General features: G+C 38.9%; 1 protein-coding gene across 2 annotated transcripts in view; it reads left to right on the top strand.

Annotated features, from left to right (window-relative positions):
* Positions 1-19,489, top strand: part of MND1 (meiotic nuclear divisions 1) — an 80,207-nt gene extending 60,718 nt beyond the window's left edge. For both annotated transcript variants that reach the window (XM_040251421.1, XM_040251422.1), the window contains exons 7-8: positions 10,339-10,383; positions 19,227-19,489. In XM_040251421.1, the coding sequence (XP_040107355.1) occupies positions 10,339-10,383; positions 19,227-19,333 (152 nt within the window). In that variant the 3' untranslated portion in view covers positions 19,334-19,489. The remainder of the gene's footprint in view (positions 1-10,338; positions 10,384-19,226) is intronic.
* The last annotated feature ends 3,169 nt before the right edge of the window (positions 19,490-22,658 follow it).

Genomic DNA, 22,658 nt, shown 5'->3' with positions numbered 1-22,658 from the left:
TATAAGTGCTTAAGAGATTTTTCTTAGAAATAAATGCCCAGATGACAATGAAAATGGTAGAGTAAGGGCCTTTGAAAATGTACCCTCCCATGAAAACTGGAAAAAATTATTACAGCTTTTCCAGAACTAAAGACTTACCTAGTCAATAAAAATGGCCAAATCTCTGTAAAGGGCAAACTTTGTGGTGTTCACCTTGCCCTACTCTCATCTCCTGCTCTCCAGCTCAACAGTAACCTTGAGAAATAACAGCCCTGCATTCTTAGTATCAGAGGGAGTAGAATGGACCAGGAGCTCTTTAAGACCCTCATGCCAAAGAATTGTTGTCATTATTTGCCATCTTTGATGCTCCCCTAAAAGCTACCAATAGAAAGTATTGCCTTGTTTTGACCTGACTTGGAATATGCCCATCACTAACAGGGGAGTATCCATCCCTTGGAAGTGTTTGTCTAAAACTGTTACAGGCAAGAATTTTAACTTCACAGCTCTCTTGGGTGATGAATATATTAACAAAAACAGTGGGCTGACCAAAAAATTTTAAAGGAGAAGCCAAAAGAGATGTTCTTAGATACTTTGAAATCAACATATTCCTAGAAATCTAAATGCCCATACACAAGTTGGGCTATGCTCATTCTCATAGACCACCTGAAGCGGTCCTAACCTCCCACACTGCGTGCTGACCTTGACACTGTGTGTAGAGGTGGAGGCTAGGGCAGAGTTGTAAATCACCTAACTGAATATTGCTGGAACATGCTCAAGCACACACACCCAGCCTCTCAGCAGAGATGTGAAGATTTAGTCCAGGTGTTTAAGGAAATCCGTATTCAGTCATTGGCTGACCAGTAAGCAAACTGACTGGAGACTTCAGTAGCCATACATAACAAAAAATACAGACTTAACAGAATTAGTTCAGAGAAATCACTACGTAAACAATAACTAGTAGCCACAACAGCAACCCTGGGAAGGTGGGAAGAATCAGATTTCCAAAGTTGAAGCATTATATTATTGTAAATGTCCAATTTCCACTGAAAAATTGCAAGACATGCAAAGAAATAAGAAAATATACCTCATGCATGATTTTGAACTTTAAATCAGCTGTTTAAATATGTGAAAAGAGCAAAATATGTTGGACTTCCCTGGTGGTAGCGTAGATACAAATCCACCTGCCAATGCAGGGGACACAGGTTCCGTCCCCAGTCCAGGAACAGTCCACGTGCTATGGAACAACTGAGCCTGCAAGCCACACCTGCTGCAGGCCCACTAGGCACTGCCGCAGCCCATGTGCCTAGAACCTGTGCTCTGCAACGAGAGGGACGACCACAGTGAAGTACACTTCGACGTGCCCCACCACTGCAGCAAAGAGGAGCCCCTGTACGCTGCAGTTAGAGAAAGACCTCGCGCAGCAATGAAGACCCAGTGCAACCAAAAATAAATACATTTTTTAAAGAGAAAAAATGATCTGTCTAAAGCAGAGTACATCATGCGAAATGCCAGGCTGGGTGAAGCATAAGCTGGAATCGGGATTGCTGGGAGAAATACCAACAACCTCAGATATGCAGATGACACAACCCTTATGGCAGAGAGCAAAGAAGAACTAAAGAGCCTCTTGATGAAAGTGAAAAAGAGGAGAGTGAAAAGGTGGCTTAAAACTCAACATTCAGAAAACTAAGATCATGGCATCTGGTCCCATCACTTCATGGCAAATAGATGGGGAAACAATGGAAACAGTGACAGCTTTTATTTTGGCGGGCTCCAAAATCACTGCAGATGGTGACTGCAGTCATGAAACTAAAAGATGGTTGCTCTTTGGAAGAAAAGCTCTGATCAACCTAGACACCATATTAAAAAGCAGAGACAATACTTTGCCAACAAAGTCCTGTCTAGTCAAAGCTATGGTTTTTCCAGTAGTCACATATGGATGTGAGAGTTGGACTATAAAGAACGCTGAGTGCCGAAGAATTGATGCTTTTGAACTGTGGTGTTGGAGAAGACTCTTGAGAGTCCCTTGGACTGCAAGAAGATCTAACCAGTCCATCCTAAAGGAAATCAGTCCTGAATATTCATTGGAAGGACTGATGCTGAAGTTGAAATTTGCGTACTTTGGCTACCTGATGTGAAAAACTGACTCATTTGAAAAGACCCTGATGCTGGGAAAGATTGAAGATGGGAGGAGAAGGAGACAACAGCAGATGAGATGATTGGATGGTATCACCAACTCAATGGGCACAAGTTTGAGCGAGCCCTGGGAGTTGATGATGGACAGGGAGGCCTGACATGCTGCAGTCCATGGGGTCACAAAGAGTCGGACATGACTGAGCAACTGAACTGAACTAAAGGAACTAAAGGAAAATCTGTGAATGGTATCTCATCAAATACAGGAATCCCCTACATACAAATGAGTTCCATTCCAAGAGCACATTCATAAGTTGAACAGTTAGTCTAGGTACCAAGCAACACAATTGGCTATATAGTACTATACTATATACTGTAATAGGCTATAATACTTTTCACACAAATAATACATTTAAAAAACACAAAAAATACATTTTTAATCTTACTGTACAGTACCTTGAAAAGTACAATAGTGTAGTACAACAGCTGACATATTAGGAACTGGCATCCAGTGAACAGGCAAGACGAGTTACTGACTGGAGAGGAGGTGGGAGATGGTAGAGTTGAAGTATTGTCAGCAGTAGGAGATGGAGGGCAAGCTGCAGTTTCGCTCATGCCTGACGATGGCACAGGTTCTGGTTCCTTGCTAGCTTCAGTTCTATCTACCCTCTTGAAAAAAGGTTCCATGATGCCTGGGTAGCAGCTCTTGTTTTCTCATCATAGTCGATGATGTGGCAGCATTGGGTTGCATCTGAAGAGCTGCTGCAACCTTGCGTATCCTTCTACCTTACCATTTCCTGCGTCGAAAATTTCGTCAGCTATTCCTTGTCTGTCTCTGTTCTTTCTCTGGACCTCCTATTCCATTTTTTTCCCTTGCTCCACTCTCAGTTATTTTCACTTTTGTTTCCATCATTATCACTTGGTGCTTCTTAGCAGCACCAGCTACATTACCACTGCTTTTGTGCTTGCTCTTGGACATCCTGGACTTGAAATAAAGATATTGTATTACTGTACTCCATATGCTACTGTACAGTAAAGTACACAGAAACACAACCACTTGTAGAGGATGCATGCATGTGACAATCTATGCTAGCCATGTGAACTTACATGTGTGGACATGTGAATACACGTTTGCATGTTTGAAGGTTCATATGAAAGGTATTTACTGTAGAGAATATAAATAAAGAGGTAGAATAAAGAAGGAACCAAGTAGAAATTCTGGAGCTGAAAACTATAGTAGCTAGCTGAAACATTCACTGGAAGGATTAACAGCAGATTTGAGCAGGCAAAAGAAAGTTATCTTCAGTAACTTGAAGATGTTTCCATTAACATAATCCAATCTGAGAAACAGAAATTAGAAAGAATGAAAAAACATTAACAGAGTCTCACAAACTATAGTATCAGAAATGCCAAGATTCCCATAATGGCTGTCCCAGAAGGAGATGAGAGAGAAAGGTGCCAAAGGAATAAAAGCTGAAAATGTCCCAAATCTGATGAAAAACATTAATTTACACATTGAAAAGGCTTAACAAACTCCCGTTAGGACAGCCTCAAAGAGATCCATACATAAACTCATAATGATCAAATTGTCAATTGAAAGCAATAAAAAAAGAAGTAACTCATCATATGGTGGCTCAGAGGTTAAAGCGTTTGCCTGCAAGGCGGGAGACCCGGGTTCAATCCGTGGGTTGGGAAGATCCCTTGGAGAAGGAAATGGCAACCCACTCCAGTATTCTGAAAGAGCCTGGTAGGTTACAATCCACGGGGTTGCAAAGAGTCGGACACGACTGAGCAACTTCACTTCACTTCACATCAATCAGATTCTTAGAAGCCATAGATGCCAGAGATATTAAAATGACATTCTCAAAATTATGAAAGGAAAAGCTGTCAACCAAGAATTCTGTATCCGGAAATATTTTTCTTCAAAAATGAAAAACAGACTAAGGTATTCTCAGGTAAATAATTGAAAGAGTTTTTCACTAAGAAAAATATAGAATTCCTTCTGGTTGGAGTGAAAGAACAGTAGACAGTAACTTGATCAACATGAAGAAATAAAACAGCAGATTTATATGAGTAAATCTAAAGGACAGTATTGTGTATTTTTGTTCGTATCTGTTACATTCTCCTATCCAATTTAAATTATAGCTGCATAAAGCAATAATGATAAACATGTTCTAGGGCATGCAATGTATAAAATACATTTTGTGATAGTAACAGCATAAAAGTAGGGAGAAAATGGAGCTATATAAGAGCAAAACTTTTGTATACTATTGACACTAGTAGTAATTCTAATTAAAATGTTAATAGTCATCCCTAGGGCAATCACTAAGAGAATAACCCAAAAATATTTGGTAAAAGAAATAAAGGAATTAAAATTATATACTAAAAATTACCATTTAACATAAAATGAAGCAATTGTGGAGGAACTGAGGAAGAAAAATTTTGTATGACTTATAGAAAATAAATAGCAATTGGCAAATGAAAATCCTTCAGTTGAGTTCAGTCGCTCAGTTGTGTCCGACTCTTTGCGACCCCATGAATTGCAGCACACCAGGCCTCCCTGTCCATCACCAACTCCTGGAGTTCACTCAAAATCCTACTTTATCAGTAATTATATTAAATGTGAGTGGATTAAAATCTCTAATTCAACGGCGGGAATCGGCATGATAGATTGAAAACACATAAACTACTGTCTACAAAAGACTCACATTTGACTCAAAGACACAAATATGGTAAAAGTAAAAGCTGGAAAAAGATATTACATGAAAACAGTAACCAAAAGCAAGCTAGAGTGGCTAAACCAATACCAGAGAAAATAGACTTTAAAACAAAAATTGTTGCTGGAGACAAAGAAGTACAGTTTATAATGATAAAGGGGTCAACTCTTCAAGATGATATGACAATTATAAACACATATACAGCAAACAATAGAGAATTGAAATACATAAAACCCCAAAGTATTGAGGGGATAGACAATTCAACAATAATAGTTTAAAATTTCAGTTCTCCATTTAGAGTAAAGGATGGAACAAAAAGATGGAACTTAAGAAATTAGAAGGCTAAAGTTGCAAACCAACTGAATGTCTGTGGGACACGCCACAACACCAGAAGACTTCTCGTGTGCTTAGTCGCTCAGTTGTGTCTCACTCTCTGCGACCCGATGGACTGTGTGGACCCCGTGGACTGTAGCCCACCAGGCTCCTCTGTCCATGAGACTTCCCAAGCAAGAATACTGGAGTGGCTGCCATTCCCTTCTCCAGGGGATCTTCCCGGGGAAGACCCAGGGATCGAACCCGGCTCTCTTGCATCTCGTGCACTGGCAGGTGGATTCTTCACCAGTTGAGCCGGCAGGGAAGCTTTATTCCTCTCAAGTACACATGAAATATTCTTAAAGATAGATCAGATGTTAAGCTTATATCTCAATAAATTTAAATGGGTTGATAATACAAAGTATGCTTTCTGATAATAGTGGAATGTAAAAGATAATTAACAGAAGGAAATTTGAGAAATTTATAAATATATTGAAATGACTCAACACACTCGTAAGAGGGATGGCTCAAGCAGAATCACAAGGGAGAATGGGAATACTGTGAGATAGTGAAAACAAAAACATAAGATCTTACTGGATGCAATGAAAGCATTGCTCAGTGGAGACTTATATTAATATTGTAATGATTGTGTTGAAAATGGGGACAGCTCTCAAAAGCCTAGCCTTCTATCTTAGTCTAGAAAAAGAAGAGCAGATGAAACCCAAGTAAATATAAGGAAGAAAATAAAATGACTAGAACAGAAATAAGAGAAATGGAGAATTAGGAAAACAAGAGAAAGTCAGTGAGGCCAAAAGTTGGTCCTTTTAGCAGATCAACAAACTTGACAAACCTTTGGCTGTTCAAGAAAGAAGGAAGATTTAAATTAATAAAATTGGGAATGAAAGAGAAAGATCATTATTGACCTTATAGATATAAAAAGGATTGTAAAGGAATACTACGAGCAATGTTTATATGTCAGTAAATTTGACAAGGTATACAAAGTGAACAAGTTTCTAAAAGGATACAAAGTACCAAAACCATCTCAAGTAGAAAAGAACTTTGCAAACAGATGTATAGGCTTCCCTAGTGACTCAGTGATAAAGAAGCTGCCTGCCAATGCAAAAGATGTGAGTTCAATCCCTGGGTCAGGAAGATCCCTTGGAAAAGGAGAGGGGAACCCACTCCAGTATTTTTACCTGAGAAATCCCATGGACAAAGGAGCCTGGTGGGCTTCAGTCCATGGGGTCACAAATGAGTCAGATCCGACTGAGCAACTGAACAACAACAACAAATAGATGTGTAACATGTTAAGAGATTGATCTGGGAATTAAAAGCTGCTCACAATGGAAAACTAAGTCTATACTGGTGAATCCTATCAGTTTAAAGAAGTAACTCTTCAATGAAAAAAAAACTTAGAAAAGAGAAAACACTTCCTAACTTATTCTTTGACATCAATGTTACTCTGATACCCAAACCAAAGACATCATAAGGAAAAAAACTGTAGTTAAGTATCATTTACAAATTTAAAAATTCTTGAGAAAGTACTAGTAAATCAAATCCAGCAGTACGTAAAAAAAGATTATACATCCTGATTAAGTGACATTTAGCAGGAATGAAAGGTTGACCCAACATACAAAAATCAATCTAATGCAACATATTGGTAGAATAAAGGTGGGGGAACGCCACAAGATTGTGTCAATAGACAAAGTACTTGATAAAATCCAACATCCTTTCGTGATAAAAACACTGAAACTGGGAGCAGAAGTGAACTTCCTCAATCTAATAAAAGGGTATCTGTAAAAAATGCACAGCTAACATAATGAGTGGGAAAAGACTATATGCTTTCTCCAAGGATGTCCACTCTACCACTTCTATTCAATATTGTCCTGGAAATTCAAGCCAGGGCGATTAGACAAGAAAGAGAAATAAAAAGCATCCGTATTAAAAAGAAAAAAGCAAAGCTATCTGTTTGCAGTTGACATGATCTTAGCCCTAAACAATCCATAAAACAACAGAATACAACTATTAGTGTTCACAAGTGAGTTCAACTGATGGCAAAATAGAAAATCAATGTGTAAAAAAAAACTTGTATTTTATATAAACCCTCAACAAACAGCCTGAAAATGAAATTGAGAAAAAATTCCACTTATAATAACATCAAAATGAATAAAATGCTTAAGAGTAAAATTCATCGAAGAAGTACAAGACTTGTACTGAAAACTAAACTTTTAATGAAGTTAAAGATCTATATTTTTAAGGTGGAAATACTTCCCTTGTCGATCTAAAGATTAACTCAAATCTCCAAAATTCCAATTTCTTTTTTTGCAGAAATTGTTGTTGGTTCTAAAATTCATATGAAAATGCAAGAGACCCAAAACAGCCAAAAGAATCTTGGAGAAAAAGAGTTGGAAGACTCAAATTTCCCAATTTCAAAACTTACTACAAAACTTGAGTAATCAACTCAGGCAGCAAAAAAAATAATGCCATTTGCAACAACATGGGTGGACCTAGAGAGTGGCATCCTGAGAGAATAAGTCAGACAGAGAAGCAGAAGCATCTATGACGTCCCTCATCGGCAGAATCTGAAAAGAAATGATACAGATGAACTTACTTCCAAAACAGAAAAGACTCACAGAGAACAAACTTAGGGTTGCCAGGGGGAAGGATGAGAGGAAGGGACAATTAGGGAGCTTGGGATGGACCAGGTATACACTGCTATTAAAATGGATAACCAACAAGGACCTACCATGTAGCCCAGGGAGCTCTGCTCAATGTTATGTGGCAGCCTTGATGGGAGGGGAGTTTGGGGGGGAATGGATACCTGGATATATATGGCTGAGTCTCTTTGCTGTCCACCTGAAATTATCACAACATTGTTAGCTGGCTATACTCCAGTACAAAATAAAAAGTTTGGGGACTTGTCTGGCAGTCCAGTGGTTAAGACTATCCCTTCCAATATAGTGTGTGTGTGGGTTCGATCCTGATCAGGGAACTAAGATCCCACATACTGTGGGGTGCAGCCAAAAAGTTAAAAGAAAAATTTAATATTAATTATTTTTTTTAAAAACGTGAGTAATCGAGGTGATTTGGTACTAGTAAATGAATAAACATATAGGTTAATGAAATAGACTTGATAGTCCAGAAGTAAACAAAGTTTTGAACAAGGGTACCAAGACCATTCAATCAGGACAAAATACTGTTTTCAGCTAATGACTCTTGGGCACCACTGGTTATCCACATGTAAATGAATCATCCTGGCCTCCCAGTTCACAGTGTATACAAACATTAACTCAAGTGGAGCAGAGACTTAAATGCAAGAGCTAAAACTATAGAACTCTTAGGGGGAAAAAACATAGCTATCTGTGTCTGTACCCTTGGTTTTTTAAATATGACATCAAAAGCTCAAGCAGTCATATAAAAAGTATACAAATTTGACTTCATCGAAATTGACAACTTTTGTTTGTCAAAGTACATTGTCACGAAAGTGAAAAGAAAACCCACAGAATAGGAAAAAATAGTTTCCAATCCTATATCTGAAAAGAACTCTTCTGATTCAACAATAAAAAATTTAAACACAGGCAAATGGGCTTCCCTGGTGGTTCAGATGGTAAAGAATCTGCCTGCAATGCAGGAGCCCTGGGTCGGGAAGATCCCGTGGAGAAGGGAATGGCTACCCACTCCCGTGTTCTTACCCGGAAAACTCTATGGACAGAAGAGCCTGGTGGGCTATATAGTCCATGGGGTCACAAAGGGTTGGACACAACTGAGCAGCTAACACACACAAAAGATTTGAATACGTTTTTCCAAGGAAAATATACAAATGGCCAATGAGCATATGGAAAGAAACTCAGCATCACTGGTCATTAGGGAAATGCAGGTCTCAACACAAGGAGATACTCATTAGGATGGCTGTTATAAAAGGAAGGCAAAATAATTGTCAGTGAGGTTGTGGAAAAGTTGGAACCCTTAGATTGCTGGTGGAGTTGTTAAAATGATGCAGCCACTTTGGAAAACAAGTTATCTGTTCCCCAAAATGTACATACAGTTACCATTTGAGCCAGCAATTCCACTCCCAGGTATCTATACCCCAAAGAGTTGACAACATGGTCACACAAAAATTGTTATTCATATTAGTGATAACAGCCCAAATGTCCATCAACTGATGAGCCACTAAACAAAGTGTGGAATATCTATACAATTATTTGATAATGGAAAGGAATGAAGTGCTGATACATACTACAGTTGCCCAACCTTGAAAACATTGTGCCAAGTGAAAAGAAGCCAGACATATAATTTCATTTATATGAAGTGTCCAGCACAGGCAAATCCATAGAGACAGAAAGTGAGACTAAAGGGAGTAGGACTGGAGTGGCTCCTAATAGATGTGGGGTTTCCTTTTGGGTGATGAGAGCTCTGAAGATAGGTAGGGGTGATGGTTGTACAGCCTTGTGAATATACTAAAAATCACTGAATTGGATGCTTTAATATGGTGAGTTCTGTGGTATATAAATCTTATTTCAATAAATAAATGCTCTCATTATGACTAATGTTTATACCCATTTGATCATGGCATTGTTATGTGCTGTGTAGATTGACTTGAACAACATAATATAGATACAGATAAATTTAATAGCAAGATATATAATTAAATATAAGGTAAATATTTCCTTCTTCAGGGCCACTACTGTATGACCATTAAAATTTTACTGCCAGGTTTATTTTGGTCTAATTTGTATACGGGCTTCCCTGGTGGCTCAGTGGTAAACAATCCACTGCAGGAGACATGGGTGCAATCCCTAAATCCGAAGATCTCCTGGAAAAGGAAATAGCAACCCCCTCCAGTGTTCTTGCCTGGGAAATCCCATGGACAGAGGAGCCTGATGGGCTACATCCAGAGTCTTGAGGGAGTTGGACATGACTTAGCAACTAAACAACAACAAATATGTATATACTAAAGTGCTTACCAGTGAACTTATTTTATCCTCTTCTGGTGTTGTAGATTATTTGAGAAACATCTCAGTTAAACATTTTGTTTTTAAAGAGCAAGTACAGTAATAGTAGGGGACATTTAGGAAAGAGATCCTGGTCAAGTTGACTTTGTGTTCATGACTTACATAACTGCAGCTATCTAAAATTTCTTTGGGAAGTCGAGCAGGTTTGTGAAATACATTGTCACTTATTGAGATTCTTTTTTTTTCAGGTCAAGCAAATCAAGTGGCCAAAGAAGCTGCTAACAGATGGACTGGTATGTATTACAATGATAATATATACCAGTGTGTTACTACTGGTAAACTAGTCAAACTCTTCTGCACTTTCTAGGATGTGAAATGCAGAATCTATTGTGCCTAGTTTTGTTTAAGAAAAGACATTTCTGGAAATGAATGTATTAATCAAGTTTTTATATCTTAAATCATTAAAAACAGTCTTCTTATGAGTTGTTTTGTAAAGTATGAGACATTTTTGTAAAACAAGCGATTGCTTTCAGTTTAAGTTTTATATAGCTTTTCCCCAATAAATCACTTAGACTAATCACTTAACCTTCATATATATTAAAGCAAGATACAACTTTTAGGAGTTTTATGGAATGTGAAAGATTTGTCTTCTTGTTCATAATATTAATTTGTTGAGGACTGACTATGAGCTAGGCATTGTAAAGCCTGTCTATGGTACATTCTCATTTTATCACCACAGCAGTCTTGTGAGGTAGATAGGATTATTATCCCTAATTTTAGAGGTGAAACTGAGGCCACTGGGATCCCACAGTCACACAGGTGCTGAGCATTGGAACAAGAATTAGATTTCAGGGTCCAGGCTCTCATCCACTACAGAGGATAGTCTTCTCTGTGTACCTGTTTTCATGTAAATGCCCCATTAATCCATTTGCCAATGGATACACCCTCTGGTGTATGCCAGGAATATTCTAAGAGATGGTAATTTATAGGGTATTATTGATGCGTCTTAAAGTTTAGAAGAAAATTAATAAATAGTGGTTGTTGTGAATTATATACCAGTATGATTACTATTTTTAAAACCTATGTGGAAGTTACACTGATGCTTCTCCAGTATTTAATTATAAAACAATGGTAGTTGGACTTTTCCATCCTGGTAAGTAAGAGTCTTTAGAGCCGTTACGTGTGTTACTCATCCTGGTTCTGTTTCTGGGAGCGTATGGATAAGATCGCATTGACACCGAGATGCAGAGAGCTTGAAGTAGCTGCCTTACTAAAGTCCAAGGTGGTGAGTCACTGGAAGAACAGGGACTTGAGCCAGATTTCCCTGATTCCATATTCAGGCTTCTGTGCTTCACTGAAAGCTGAAGAATCATTTTTCCTTGTCTGTTTTAGAATTAAAATCAATATAACTGGCCTTTGGCTCCTATAAAATTGCAGTCTTACTTATTACAAAGTTATTTCCTAAATAGTATGATGCTTTACTGATAAGAGCAGAGAGGGCAAAAACAGCCAACTAACATTAAATAAAAGGGACCAGTGAAATGTGTGCCCAATAAAGTATAAATAACCAGTAAATATAGTGATACCGTATAGGTTTGAGAAATACAAAATTTTGAGTGGAAAAAAGGCAAATGGATTTTTTATATTAAAAATAAATCAAAAGTTACAAAGTGATTTCCCGCAGTTAACAAGCAGTAGGAACAGGAGGCCTGTGTATATGGTGAGAGAGGAACTTGACTTTGAAAGGAATCCTGTTGTGCTCATTATTTACTGGGTGACTCATTGAACCTTTCTGAGCTTGCTTCTTCATCTGTTCGATGTGGATAATATTTGCCTCAACATTTCAGTTGGATTCAATAAAACAGTTTGTAAGCCCTTTAGCACACCATTAGACACATTGATAAACAAATACTCCCATTTTTCCTTTCTTTTAAAAAAATCCTTTTATGTTTTCCAATTGATCGTAAACTTCAAAAATTATAATTAAAAAAATGTGAACAACTTCTTTTTCTGTTGTGTTACTAGCTGAGAAAGAACCTAAAACTTTTAAAATCATGTAGGAAGGATGATATTTTTAGAAGAGCAGAAACAGCTGTTAAGAACTATATTTCCATTTGAGTTTATGACTTGCTGCTTCCAACATAAAAGTGTTATGAAAAAATCATGGAGTTACATTACACCTCAGAAAACCTTCCTGTTTTCAAAACAAACAAAAAGAAAACATCAGTACTATTTATAACTAAAGATTGTTATATAATTATTAAGATTTGGTTTCTTCATATGAAAAAGATTCCTAAAATGTATGTAAAATTGAGCATATATACTTTTCAGTAATTCAGTATTTCAGTTTTGTAGAATGAGAAATCAGGGTATAAATAGTGTTTTGTGACATTAAGTAACTTTAAATGTGATTTATGAAATTACACCAAACCTTGCCTGGTAACGAAGATAGTGGAGTTTTTATGACTTTTTATGAGAGGCTTCTTGGTGAGTGAGGGGGTAGGTGTTGTGACGTCCTGGTGTAGACCCATGCGTGTGATACTGACGTCCTGGTGTAGACCCATGCGTGTGATACTGACGTCCTGGTGTAGACCCATGCGTGTGATACTGACGTCCTGGTGTAGACCCAGGCGTGTGATACTCCATGTCCTAGTCCTGCATTTATCCTGGGTTTGCCATCATATAAACTAACACAAATTCTACACTTTCTTTTTTTTTTTTTAAAAAATACAGTTTTCCCAAAGTAAACAGGTGGGACCTGGTTAAACTTAAAAGCTTTTGCACAGCTAAGGAAACTATAAGCAAGGTGAAAAGACAACCCTCGGAATGGGAGAAAATAATAGCAAATGAAACGACTGACAAAGGATTAATTTCCAAAATATAAAAGCAGCTCATACAACTCAATACCAGGAAAACAAACAATCCAATCAAAAAGTGGAAAAGAGACCTAAACAGACATTTCTCCAAAAAAGACATACAGATGGCTAACAAACACATGCAAAGATGCTCAACATCGCTCATTATGGAAAAATCAAAATCACAAGGAGATACCACCTCACACTGGTCAGAATGGCCAACATCAGAAAGTCTACAAACAATAAATGCTGGCGAGGGTGTGGGGAAAAGGGAATGCTCTTGCACTGTTGGTGGGCATGTAAATGGATACAGCCACTATGGCAGACAGTATGGAGATTCCTTAAAAACTAGGGATAAAGCCACCGTATGATCCAGCAATCCCACTCCTAGGCATATACCATGAGGAAACCAAAAGTGAAAAAGACACATGTATCCTGCTGTTCATTGCAGCCCTGTTTACAATAGCTAGAATATGGAAGCAACCTAGATGTCCATCGACAGATGAATGGATGAAGAAGTTGTGATACATATACACAATGGAATAGCACTCAGCCATTAAAAGGAATGCATTTGATTCAGTTCTGATGAGGTACATGAACCTAGAACCTATTTTACAGAGTGAAGTGAGTCAGAAAGAGAAAGATAAATACCGTAGTCTAATGCACATATACAGAATCTAGAAAAATAAAGAATTTATTTGCAGGCAGCAATGGAGAAACATAGAGAATAGACTTATGGACATGGGAGAGGGGAGGAGAGGGTGAGATGTGTGGAAAGAGTAACATGGAAACTTACATTACCGTATGTAGAATCGATCGCCAATGGGAAATTGCTGTATGGCTCAGGAAACTCAAACGGGCTCTGTATCAGCCTAGAGGGTGGAACGGGGAGAGAGATGGGAAGGAGGTTCAAAAGGGAGGGGATCTATGTATACCTATGGCTGATTCATGTTGAGGTTTAACAGAAAACAATAAAATTCCATAAAGCAATCATCCTTCAGTAAAAAATAAATTAAGAAAAAAGAAAAAGGGTTTAATCCAATTGTAAACGTTTCCACACAACAGAAAAATTGACAGGTATGAACTATCAAAATTGCGGGTAACACTGTCTTAAAGGCAGACATCTATGGCCCAAGGACATATTGAATCAGTCACTTGATTCATTAAGAATTGTGTAGAGAGGCTTTTTGTTTGTTTGTTTGCTCTTCATCTTTGAAGGTTTATGGAGTGGTTTCTTGGCCTCACGTGACCCAGTATCCTTCCTGCAGAGGCTCCAGCCTCACTGTCGTGCCTCGTTTCCTCCTTCTCTCCTGATCCCGGCTTGAAATCCATACCTCCAAGGTTTCTGCAGTGTCTCAGCTGTCCTCTTATTTTCTGCAAGTCCTTCTGTATTCTTAGAGTCTCATAGAGTCTGGAAACAGTACATATAACACTTGATCTTTTATCTCTAACATGCATATCGCTTTGGAATTGTTTAGTGTTAATTTTCCTCTTTCTTGTGTCAATTTGAAGGCATAGGCTCTTTATGTTCTGCAAGACCTGTAATATACTTAATAAGCGTCTTATGTAGCAGTATTTGTTGGTGACTCTCAAGAATGCATAGGTTATGCAGACATTAACCAAATTAAACAGACCATTCTAGAGTACCTCATCCTATTAGTTTTCTCACTTAGGTTCTTATGGAAAGTAGAGATTTGGTTTACATTGTTACATAAAGATTTGTTTTAGTATCTGTTGATATTCTATGCCATGAATATCAATGAAACTAAGCCATGCCCTGTGGGGCCACCCAAGAAGGGCGGGCATGGTGGAGAGGTCTGACAGAATGTGGTCAACTGGAGAAGGGAATGGCAAACCACTTCAGTATTCTTGCCTTGAGAACCCCATGAACAGTATAAAAAGGCAAAATGATAGGATACTGAAAGAGGTACTTCCCAGGTCGGTAGGTGCCCAGTATGCTACTGAAGATCAGTGGAGAAATAACTCCAGAAAGAATGAAGGGATGGAGCCAAAGCAAACACAATACCCAGTTGTGGATGTGACTGGTGATAGAAGCAAGGTCCAATGCTGTAAAGAGCAATATTGCATAGGAACCTGGAATGTCAGGTCCATGACTCAAGGCAAATTGGAAGTGGTCAAACAAGAAATGGCAAGAGTGAATGTCGACATTCTAGGAATCAGCAAACTAAAATGGATTGGAATGGGTGAATTAAACTCAGATGACCATTGTATCTACTACTGCAGGCAGGAATCCCTTAGAAGAAATGGAGTAGCCGTCATGGTCAACAAGAGTCTGAAATGCAGTACTTGGATGCAATCTCAAAAAGGACAGAGTGATCTCTGTTCGTTTCCAAGGCAAACCATTCAATATCACAGTAATCTAAGCCTATGCCCCAACCAGTAACACTGAAGAAGCTGAAGTTGAACAGTTCTATGAAGACCTACAAGACCTTTTAGAAACTAACACCCAAAAAAGATGTCCTTTTCATTATAGGGGACTGGAATGCAAAAGTAGGAAGTCAAGAAACACCTCGGGTAACAGGCAAATTTGGCCTTGGAATACGGAATGAAGCTGGGCAAAGGCTAATAGAGTTCTGCCAAGAGAACGCACTGGTCATAGCAAACACCCTCTTCCAACGACACAAGATTCTATACATGGACATCACCAGATGGTCAACACCGAAATCAGATTGATTATATTCTTTGCAGCCAAAGATGGAGAAGCTCTATACAGTCAACAAAAAGTAGACCAGGAGCTGACTGTGGCTCAGACCATCAACTCCTTATTGCCAAATTCAGACTTAAATTGAAGAAAGTAGGGAAAACCACTAGACCATTCAGGTATGACCTAAATCAAATCCCTTATGATTATACAGTGGAAGTGAGAAATAGATTTAAGGGACTAGATCTGACAGATAGAGTGCCTGATGAACTATGGACGGAGGTTCGTGACATTGTACAGGAGACAGGGATCAAGATCATCCCCATGGAAAAGAAATGCAAAAAAGTAAAATGGCTGTCTGGGGAGGCATTACAAATAGCTGTGAAAAGAAGAGAAGCCAAAAGCAAAGGAGAAAAGGAAAGATATAAGCATCTGAATGCAGAGTTCCAAAGAATAGCAAGAAGAGATAAGAAAGCCTTCCTCAGCGATCAGTGCAAAGAAATAGAGGAAAACAACAGAATGGGAAAGACTAGAGATCTCTTCAAGAAAATTAGAGATACCAAGAGAACATTTGATGCAAAGATGGGCTCAATAAATGACAGAAATGGTATGGACCTAATAGAAGCAGAAGATATTAAGAAGAGGTGGCAAGAATACACAGAACTGTATAAAAAAGACCTTCACGACCAAGATAATCATGATGGTGTGATCACTCACCTAGAGCCAGACATCTGGAATGTGAAGTCAAGTGGGCCTTAGAAAGCATCCCTATGAACAAAGCTAGTGGAGGTGATGGAATTCCAGTGGAGCTATTTCAAATCCTGAAAGATGATGCTGTGAAAGTGCTGCACTCAATATGCCAGCAAATTTGGAAAACTCAGCAGTGGCCACAGGACTGGAAAAGGTCAGTTTTCACTTCAATCCCAAAGAAAGGCAATGCCAAAGAATGCTCAAACTATTGCACAGTTGCACTCATCTCACTCGCTAGTAAAGTAATGCAAAATTCTGCAAGCCAGGCTTCAACAATACGTGAACCGTGAACTTCCTAATGTTCAAGCTGGTTTTAGAAAAGGCAGAGGAACCAGAGATCAAACTGCCAACATCCGCTGGATCATGGAAAAAGCAAGAGAGTTCCAAAAAAACATCTATTTCTGCTTTATTGACTATGCCAAAGCCTTTGACTGTGGATCACAATAAACTGGAAAATTCTGAAAGAGATGGGAATACCAGACCACCTGACCTGCCTCTTGAGAAATCTGTATGCAGGTCAGGAAGCAACAGTTAGACCTGGACATGGAACAACAGACTGGTTCCAAATAGGAAAAGGAGTACATCAAGGCTGTATATTGTCACCCTGTTTTTGGCCACCTCATGTGAAGAGTTGACTCATTGGAAAAGACTCTGATGCTGGGAGGGATTGGGGGCAGGAGGAGAAGGGGACGACCGAGGATGAGATGGCTGGATGGCATCACCAACTCGATGGACATTACTTTGCCAACAAAGGTCCATCTAGTCAAGGCTATGGTTTTTCCAGTGGTCATGTATGGATGTGAGAGTTGGACTGTGAAGAAAGCTGAGCACCGAAGAATTGATGCTTTTGAACTGTGGTGTTGGAGAAGACTCTTGAGAGTCCCTTCGACTGCAAGGAGATCCAACCAGTCCATCCTAAAGGAGATCAGTCCTGGGTGTTCTTCGGAAGGACTGATGCTAAAGCTGAAACTCCAATACTTTGGCCACCTCATATGAAGAGTTGACCAATTGGAAAAGACTCTGATGCTGGGAGAGATTGGGGCAGAAGGAGAAGGGGACGACCGAGGATGAGATGACTGGATGGCATCACCGACTCGATGGACATGAGTCTGAGTGAACTCCGGGAGTTGGTGATGGACAGGGAGGCCTGGCGTGCTGCAATTCATGGGGTCACAAAGAGTCGGACATGACTGAGTGACTGAACTGAACTGATATTCTATAACAATTAAAGAATGAGAATATTTTATTAACATTCTATTTGATATAGCAGTATTCACCTCAGCAGTTAACTTTATTCAAACTATTTAATTATTATTACTTTATACTTGGAATTCAGCTTCCTAAAACAGTATTCTTAAAAGTGATCAAACTCCATATAATAACTTCCTAATGATACCATACAGTATAACAGTATACTTCAGACCAGGTGACTTGCCTAAAGAAATTGATTTTCTCACAGTTCTGGCGGCTGAACGTCCAGAGCCATGGTGTCGGCAGGTGTGGTGTCCTGCGTCCTCTCTCCCCGTGGCTTGTGGATGGCCGGCTTCTTCCGTGTCCTTACAGAGCTTTCCAGTGCCTGTCCCTGGCGTCTCAGTGTGTCCACTTTCCTCTTCTTGCAACACTACCAGTTAAATCGGATCAGGGTCCACTCCAGTTTTTAATTTAATCACCTCTTTAAAGACCCAGTTTCCAAATACAGTCACATTCTGAGGGAGCTTTGGGGGAAGTGCTAATTCAGCCAACAACGCTCCAAAAGAACCTATTTTAACCTTTCATTTCATTATCACAACTAACACAGTGCTTCACATTTTAAGGAGCACTATGAACCAGAAAGTTGTATACCATGGTTTTTCTATATTTATAGTCAGTACTTATTCCTTATAAAGATGGTGTATGTACATTAAACAGAATATTTAAAATTAAAAAAAGAAAACTCACTGTCATTCCTATTCTCTAAGTGCTCCTTAGTGACCACACCGGCACTGCCTTGCATAGACACCCTTGTGGGGGATTGGACATGTAGATTACTTGCATTTTTTTCTTCTATTACACTGGGATGAAGATTTGATCATAAATCTTTGTACACAGTTTGTTTTATTTCCTTCGGGTCCCCTTAGATAGATGTAACACTTTTTCCGGTGGTAAGATGCACTTAAATTCCCTAGAAGACATTAAGGCTATATCTGCTCCTTTTAGCCTTCAGTGACCCCTTCCCTCCTCTTCACCCCTGCTCCCTAGCCTGGCTTTCTAGAAGCCACTTCTGTGCTGGGGGAGGGAAGAAAAGGGGTGCCCTCTGGGACAGGAGCAGCTCTAATTCCTGAGGTAACAGAACCCTACCTCAGCTCTGGAGATGTTAAAGAGGCACCATCAGCCTCTCCCTGTCTTTGGATTATTCTTTAAGTCAGGTATTCTTTAGTGGCAACTGATTTACTGAATTTTTTGAATATGAAATCTGTTTATTCAAAACAATCACTAATATTTTCTTTATTCTGAAAGTTAATTGTCGTTACTCTTGAAAATGGGTTTCCCTGGTGGCTTTGTGGTAAAGAACCCACCTGCAATGCAGGAGATGTGGGTTCGATCCCTGGGTCAGGTATATCCCCTGGAGAAGGAAACGGCAACCCACACCAGTATTCTTTCCCAGGAGATCCCATAGACAGAGGAGCCTGGTGGGCTGTAGTCCATGGGGTCACAAAGAGTTGGACATGACTTAGCGGCTAAACAACAACAACTCTTGAAAATACAGAAAATTCCTTATTTTGATACTTCTAAAATAATAGAAAAAAATTTTTTAAATGAGTATAATTATATTTGAAATTTTGTGATTATGTTTCCAACTCTCAAAAATATTTCTCAATTTTCTTTATAGATAACATATTTGCCATAAAATCTTGGGCCAAAAGAAAATTTGGATTTGAAGAAAATAAAATTGATAAAAATTTTGGAATTCCAGAAGACTTTGACTACATAGACTAAAACGTTCCATGTTGTTGTTGATGGGGAAGGAGCTATGTGCTTGTGAATGTGTAAATTTTTATACTATCCAGCTAAATGTACTGAATTGTCATTTACCTGTAACTGTCTTTATCGTTTTGTTAATTTTAAATAAAGTACAGAGTGTGGATGTTGTCACTCTTTTTGATTCTCCTCAGTGCTCATCAGTTAGGAGAGTGCAAGTAAAGTCTGTTATGCTTACCAATAATTTTTTTTAATAGATCAAAGCCATCATGACATAACATTTTTTAGTTTTATTCAAATATTAGGAACTAAAAGTACCTCTGAAGACTGTATTATACATGCTTGGAAATAACTTTCAAAACTAATGGCTACTTTACTATTAATATTTCTCAGTATTTAGTGGAAAATGTGTCTGATTGAGTCTCAGTATATTGCATCATATTTGCAAATTTCCCACAGGAAAAAATACAGAAAGTTGATGTTCCTTAAATTTAGAGTTAGGTAGTAATTCCTCAAACATGAAAGCTACTTTTTTTTATGTTTGATGCCTTTCTGCTGTAAAGAACAAAACATGCCCTTTGTCCTAATTTATACACTTGTAAGATGATATAGTGGTGTTAGTATAGTGTGCATACTCAGCTAGAGTTCAGGGATTTTTTTTTTTTTTTCCATCTACCTTCAAAAAAGAGTAGGTTAAAAATAATGTATGTCTTGTGTGCCTATCTTTTTCCAGTTCAACTTTGGCATTTAGGGTATTTGCAGGACAAACTTAAAAGAAATATCAGACTAATCAGAACAAAAAGACTAATGTGTGTAATGCCCTTTCCATACATGCCTTAATTTTTCTTCACACAGTCCAATTTTGATATTCTTTTAAGTAATTTGGATGAGGTACTCCATATGTTTGAAGTGACCCAGATGGTATCCATACCATTTGTTAGTGAATCTGGTCTTTGAGTTGTGTTGAGTTGCCAGGGGCCTACTTAATCACTTCCTGGATGTGAGCGGGGGGAGCTTACTGGTCCAACTTTGTTCTCAAGGCCAGTTTATGTTGCCCTAGGGCAATAGCTCTTCTCACAGGAGAAAGTATTTGATGTAAGAGACAAAGGACAAAAAATAAAAATAACCCATCATAAGCCTTTCCCTAATACACTAATGGGAATTCCAAAATTTCTCAGACCTCGTTTGCTGTTTCTTAGAAAAGATGCTTCTGGGAATTCCCTGGCTTCCCAGGTGGCGCTCTTGGTAAAGAACCCACCTGCCAACGTAGAAGACATAAGAAGTACAGGTTCCATCCCTGCATCGGGAAGATGCCCTGGAGGCCTGCCAAGCCACTCCAGTATTCTTGCCTGGAGAATCCCACGGACAAAGGAGCCTGGCAGCTTCAATCCACAGGGTCACAAAGAATCGGACATGACTGAAGTGATTTTGCATCCCTGCATGCCAGTGGTTAGGAGACTGTGCTCTTCCTGCTGAGGGCCCAGGCTTGATCTGTGGTCAAACTAAGGGAACAAAGATCCCACAAGCAGTATGGCATGGCCAAAAAAATTTTTTTAATTAAAAAAATTAAAAGGTACTTTCCTCTTTAGAGAGAAGGTATATATGTTCAAAAAGAAAGCCATTTCTAATGGCTTAAAAGATTCTATTTCATTATTATTTAGGTAGCTTCCACATATTTATTTTTACTATCTTATGGGGCTAGCCTGAGAATCACTTCTCAGCATTTGCCTCAGGTGGCACAGTGGTAAAGAATCTGCCTGCCAGTACAGGAGACACGAGACAGAGGTTTGATCTCTGGGTTGGGAAGGGGAATAAACAATGACAATCCACTCCAGTATTCTTGCCTGAAAAATTCCATGGACAGAGGAGCCTGGTGGGCTACAGTCCATGGGGTCGTGAAGAGTTGGACGCAACTGAACACACAGCCTGAGAATGATTGAGATAGAGTCTGTTCATGAGCCCCCCAGAGACTGTGGTACCCTCCTAAGCCAGCAGTGGGCTAGTAGATGTTTAGCTAAACCGAATCTTTGGAAAGAGTTGGGGCCTGGTTTATAGAATGTGCCTATTTAGGTGATGTAAATACAGCCAGCATAGAGAATTTCAGATTACCAACGTGATGGCAGTGCCAGGGTGGAGAAAGATGCTGCGTATCATGTAGTATTTTTACTGTGCAGATACGGTAGATGTAAATCCTCTAGAGCATAGATAAGGGTAAAATGTAAAATAATTAGGGAGCGATGAGTTTTTAGTTTTAGTACTACTGTTTTTAATGCATAGCTTATGTGGTCTCATCTTTGAGATGGCTGTATTAACAGCTGGCCCACTGTTACTTACCTGTTGGCTTGCCTACTGCAGCACATCACTGTTCTCAATCTTGCAGAGCTGCTTTTGAGTTTGTTCTTCCCTGAAATTAGAGACATTGATTAAGAAGCCCAGGGGCACTGGTCCAGCAAACCTCTAGGGAATCCTTAGTCCTGGGTTGGTTTTGTAATTGACCTGAAGACTGGAGACAACTTTGGTAGAACTAGAGTCAAATTGCCGGTGATTCAGGATCAAATCTGACTCGGTATTGTATGATTGACACTCCTGATGTAATTTCAATGAATTGTGAAGTTTAAAAGGCATTTGAGAGATGATTTCCATCTTAACAACCTTCTTCACATGTAGTTATTATTAAAATCTCACTACCTATCTTTTAAAGAACCCTAGGAAAAATTTTACAGTCTCCTAATGAGTTTCAGTTTTCCGGACCAGGTCAGATCACTGAAATGTCACTTCTGAGGTTGGGCCAGGACCAAAGAAATCCATAAGGATGAACCGGATACCACTTTTCCTCTGATGTTTGCCGCATCATTAGTCTAATAGGATTAGGAAGTTCTTGGCCTGTCTCAGGAATTGATACTGTTATCCTAAACTTTATTAAACATGATTCTGAGGGATTAGAAAAGGCAAGTACAGCCAAGAAGCAAGAACCCACCCTAATAATTCTTGATCAGAAAAATCTAAATTGTAAACCCAATAATACTGTTTTTTGGGTTTTTTGTTTGTTTAAGAACATGATTGGAGTAAAATAGAAAACATTTTCCTGCTAATATGCCATCATTGTAAGAGCAGTTACAATGGGACAGGTGATGGGAGGGTGTCTCTAAATTATACATAAATCCCCTTTCAGGATGTGCTTCCTGAATACTGTCTGTATGCTAGGAGGAAAATGTACTGCATTATGAACTCTCCCACTGCAGTGAATTTATACTTACTCCAGCTTGATTTTTAAAAAATTATTTGTAAGAGATAAGAGACCATGTGATGCGACTGTCTTTGGATCTCAAGGCCAATGATTTCT

Source organism: Oryx dammah, unplaced genomic scaffold (genome assembly GCF_014754425.2).
Source record: "Oryx dammah isolate SB20612 unplaced genomic scaffold, SCBI_Odam_1.1 HiC_scaffold_12, whole genome shotgun sequence".
NCBI classification, from domain to species: domain Eukaryota; kingdom Metazoa; phylum Chordata; class Mammalia; order Artiodactyla; family Bovidae; genus Oryx; species Oryx dammah.
The sequence above is the reverse complement of the archived record's forward strand: the minus strand, read 5'-3'. Positions and strand labels throughout refer to the sequence as shown.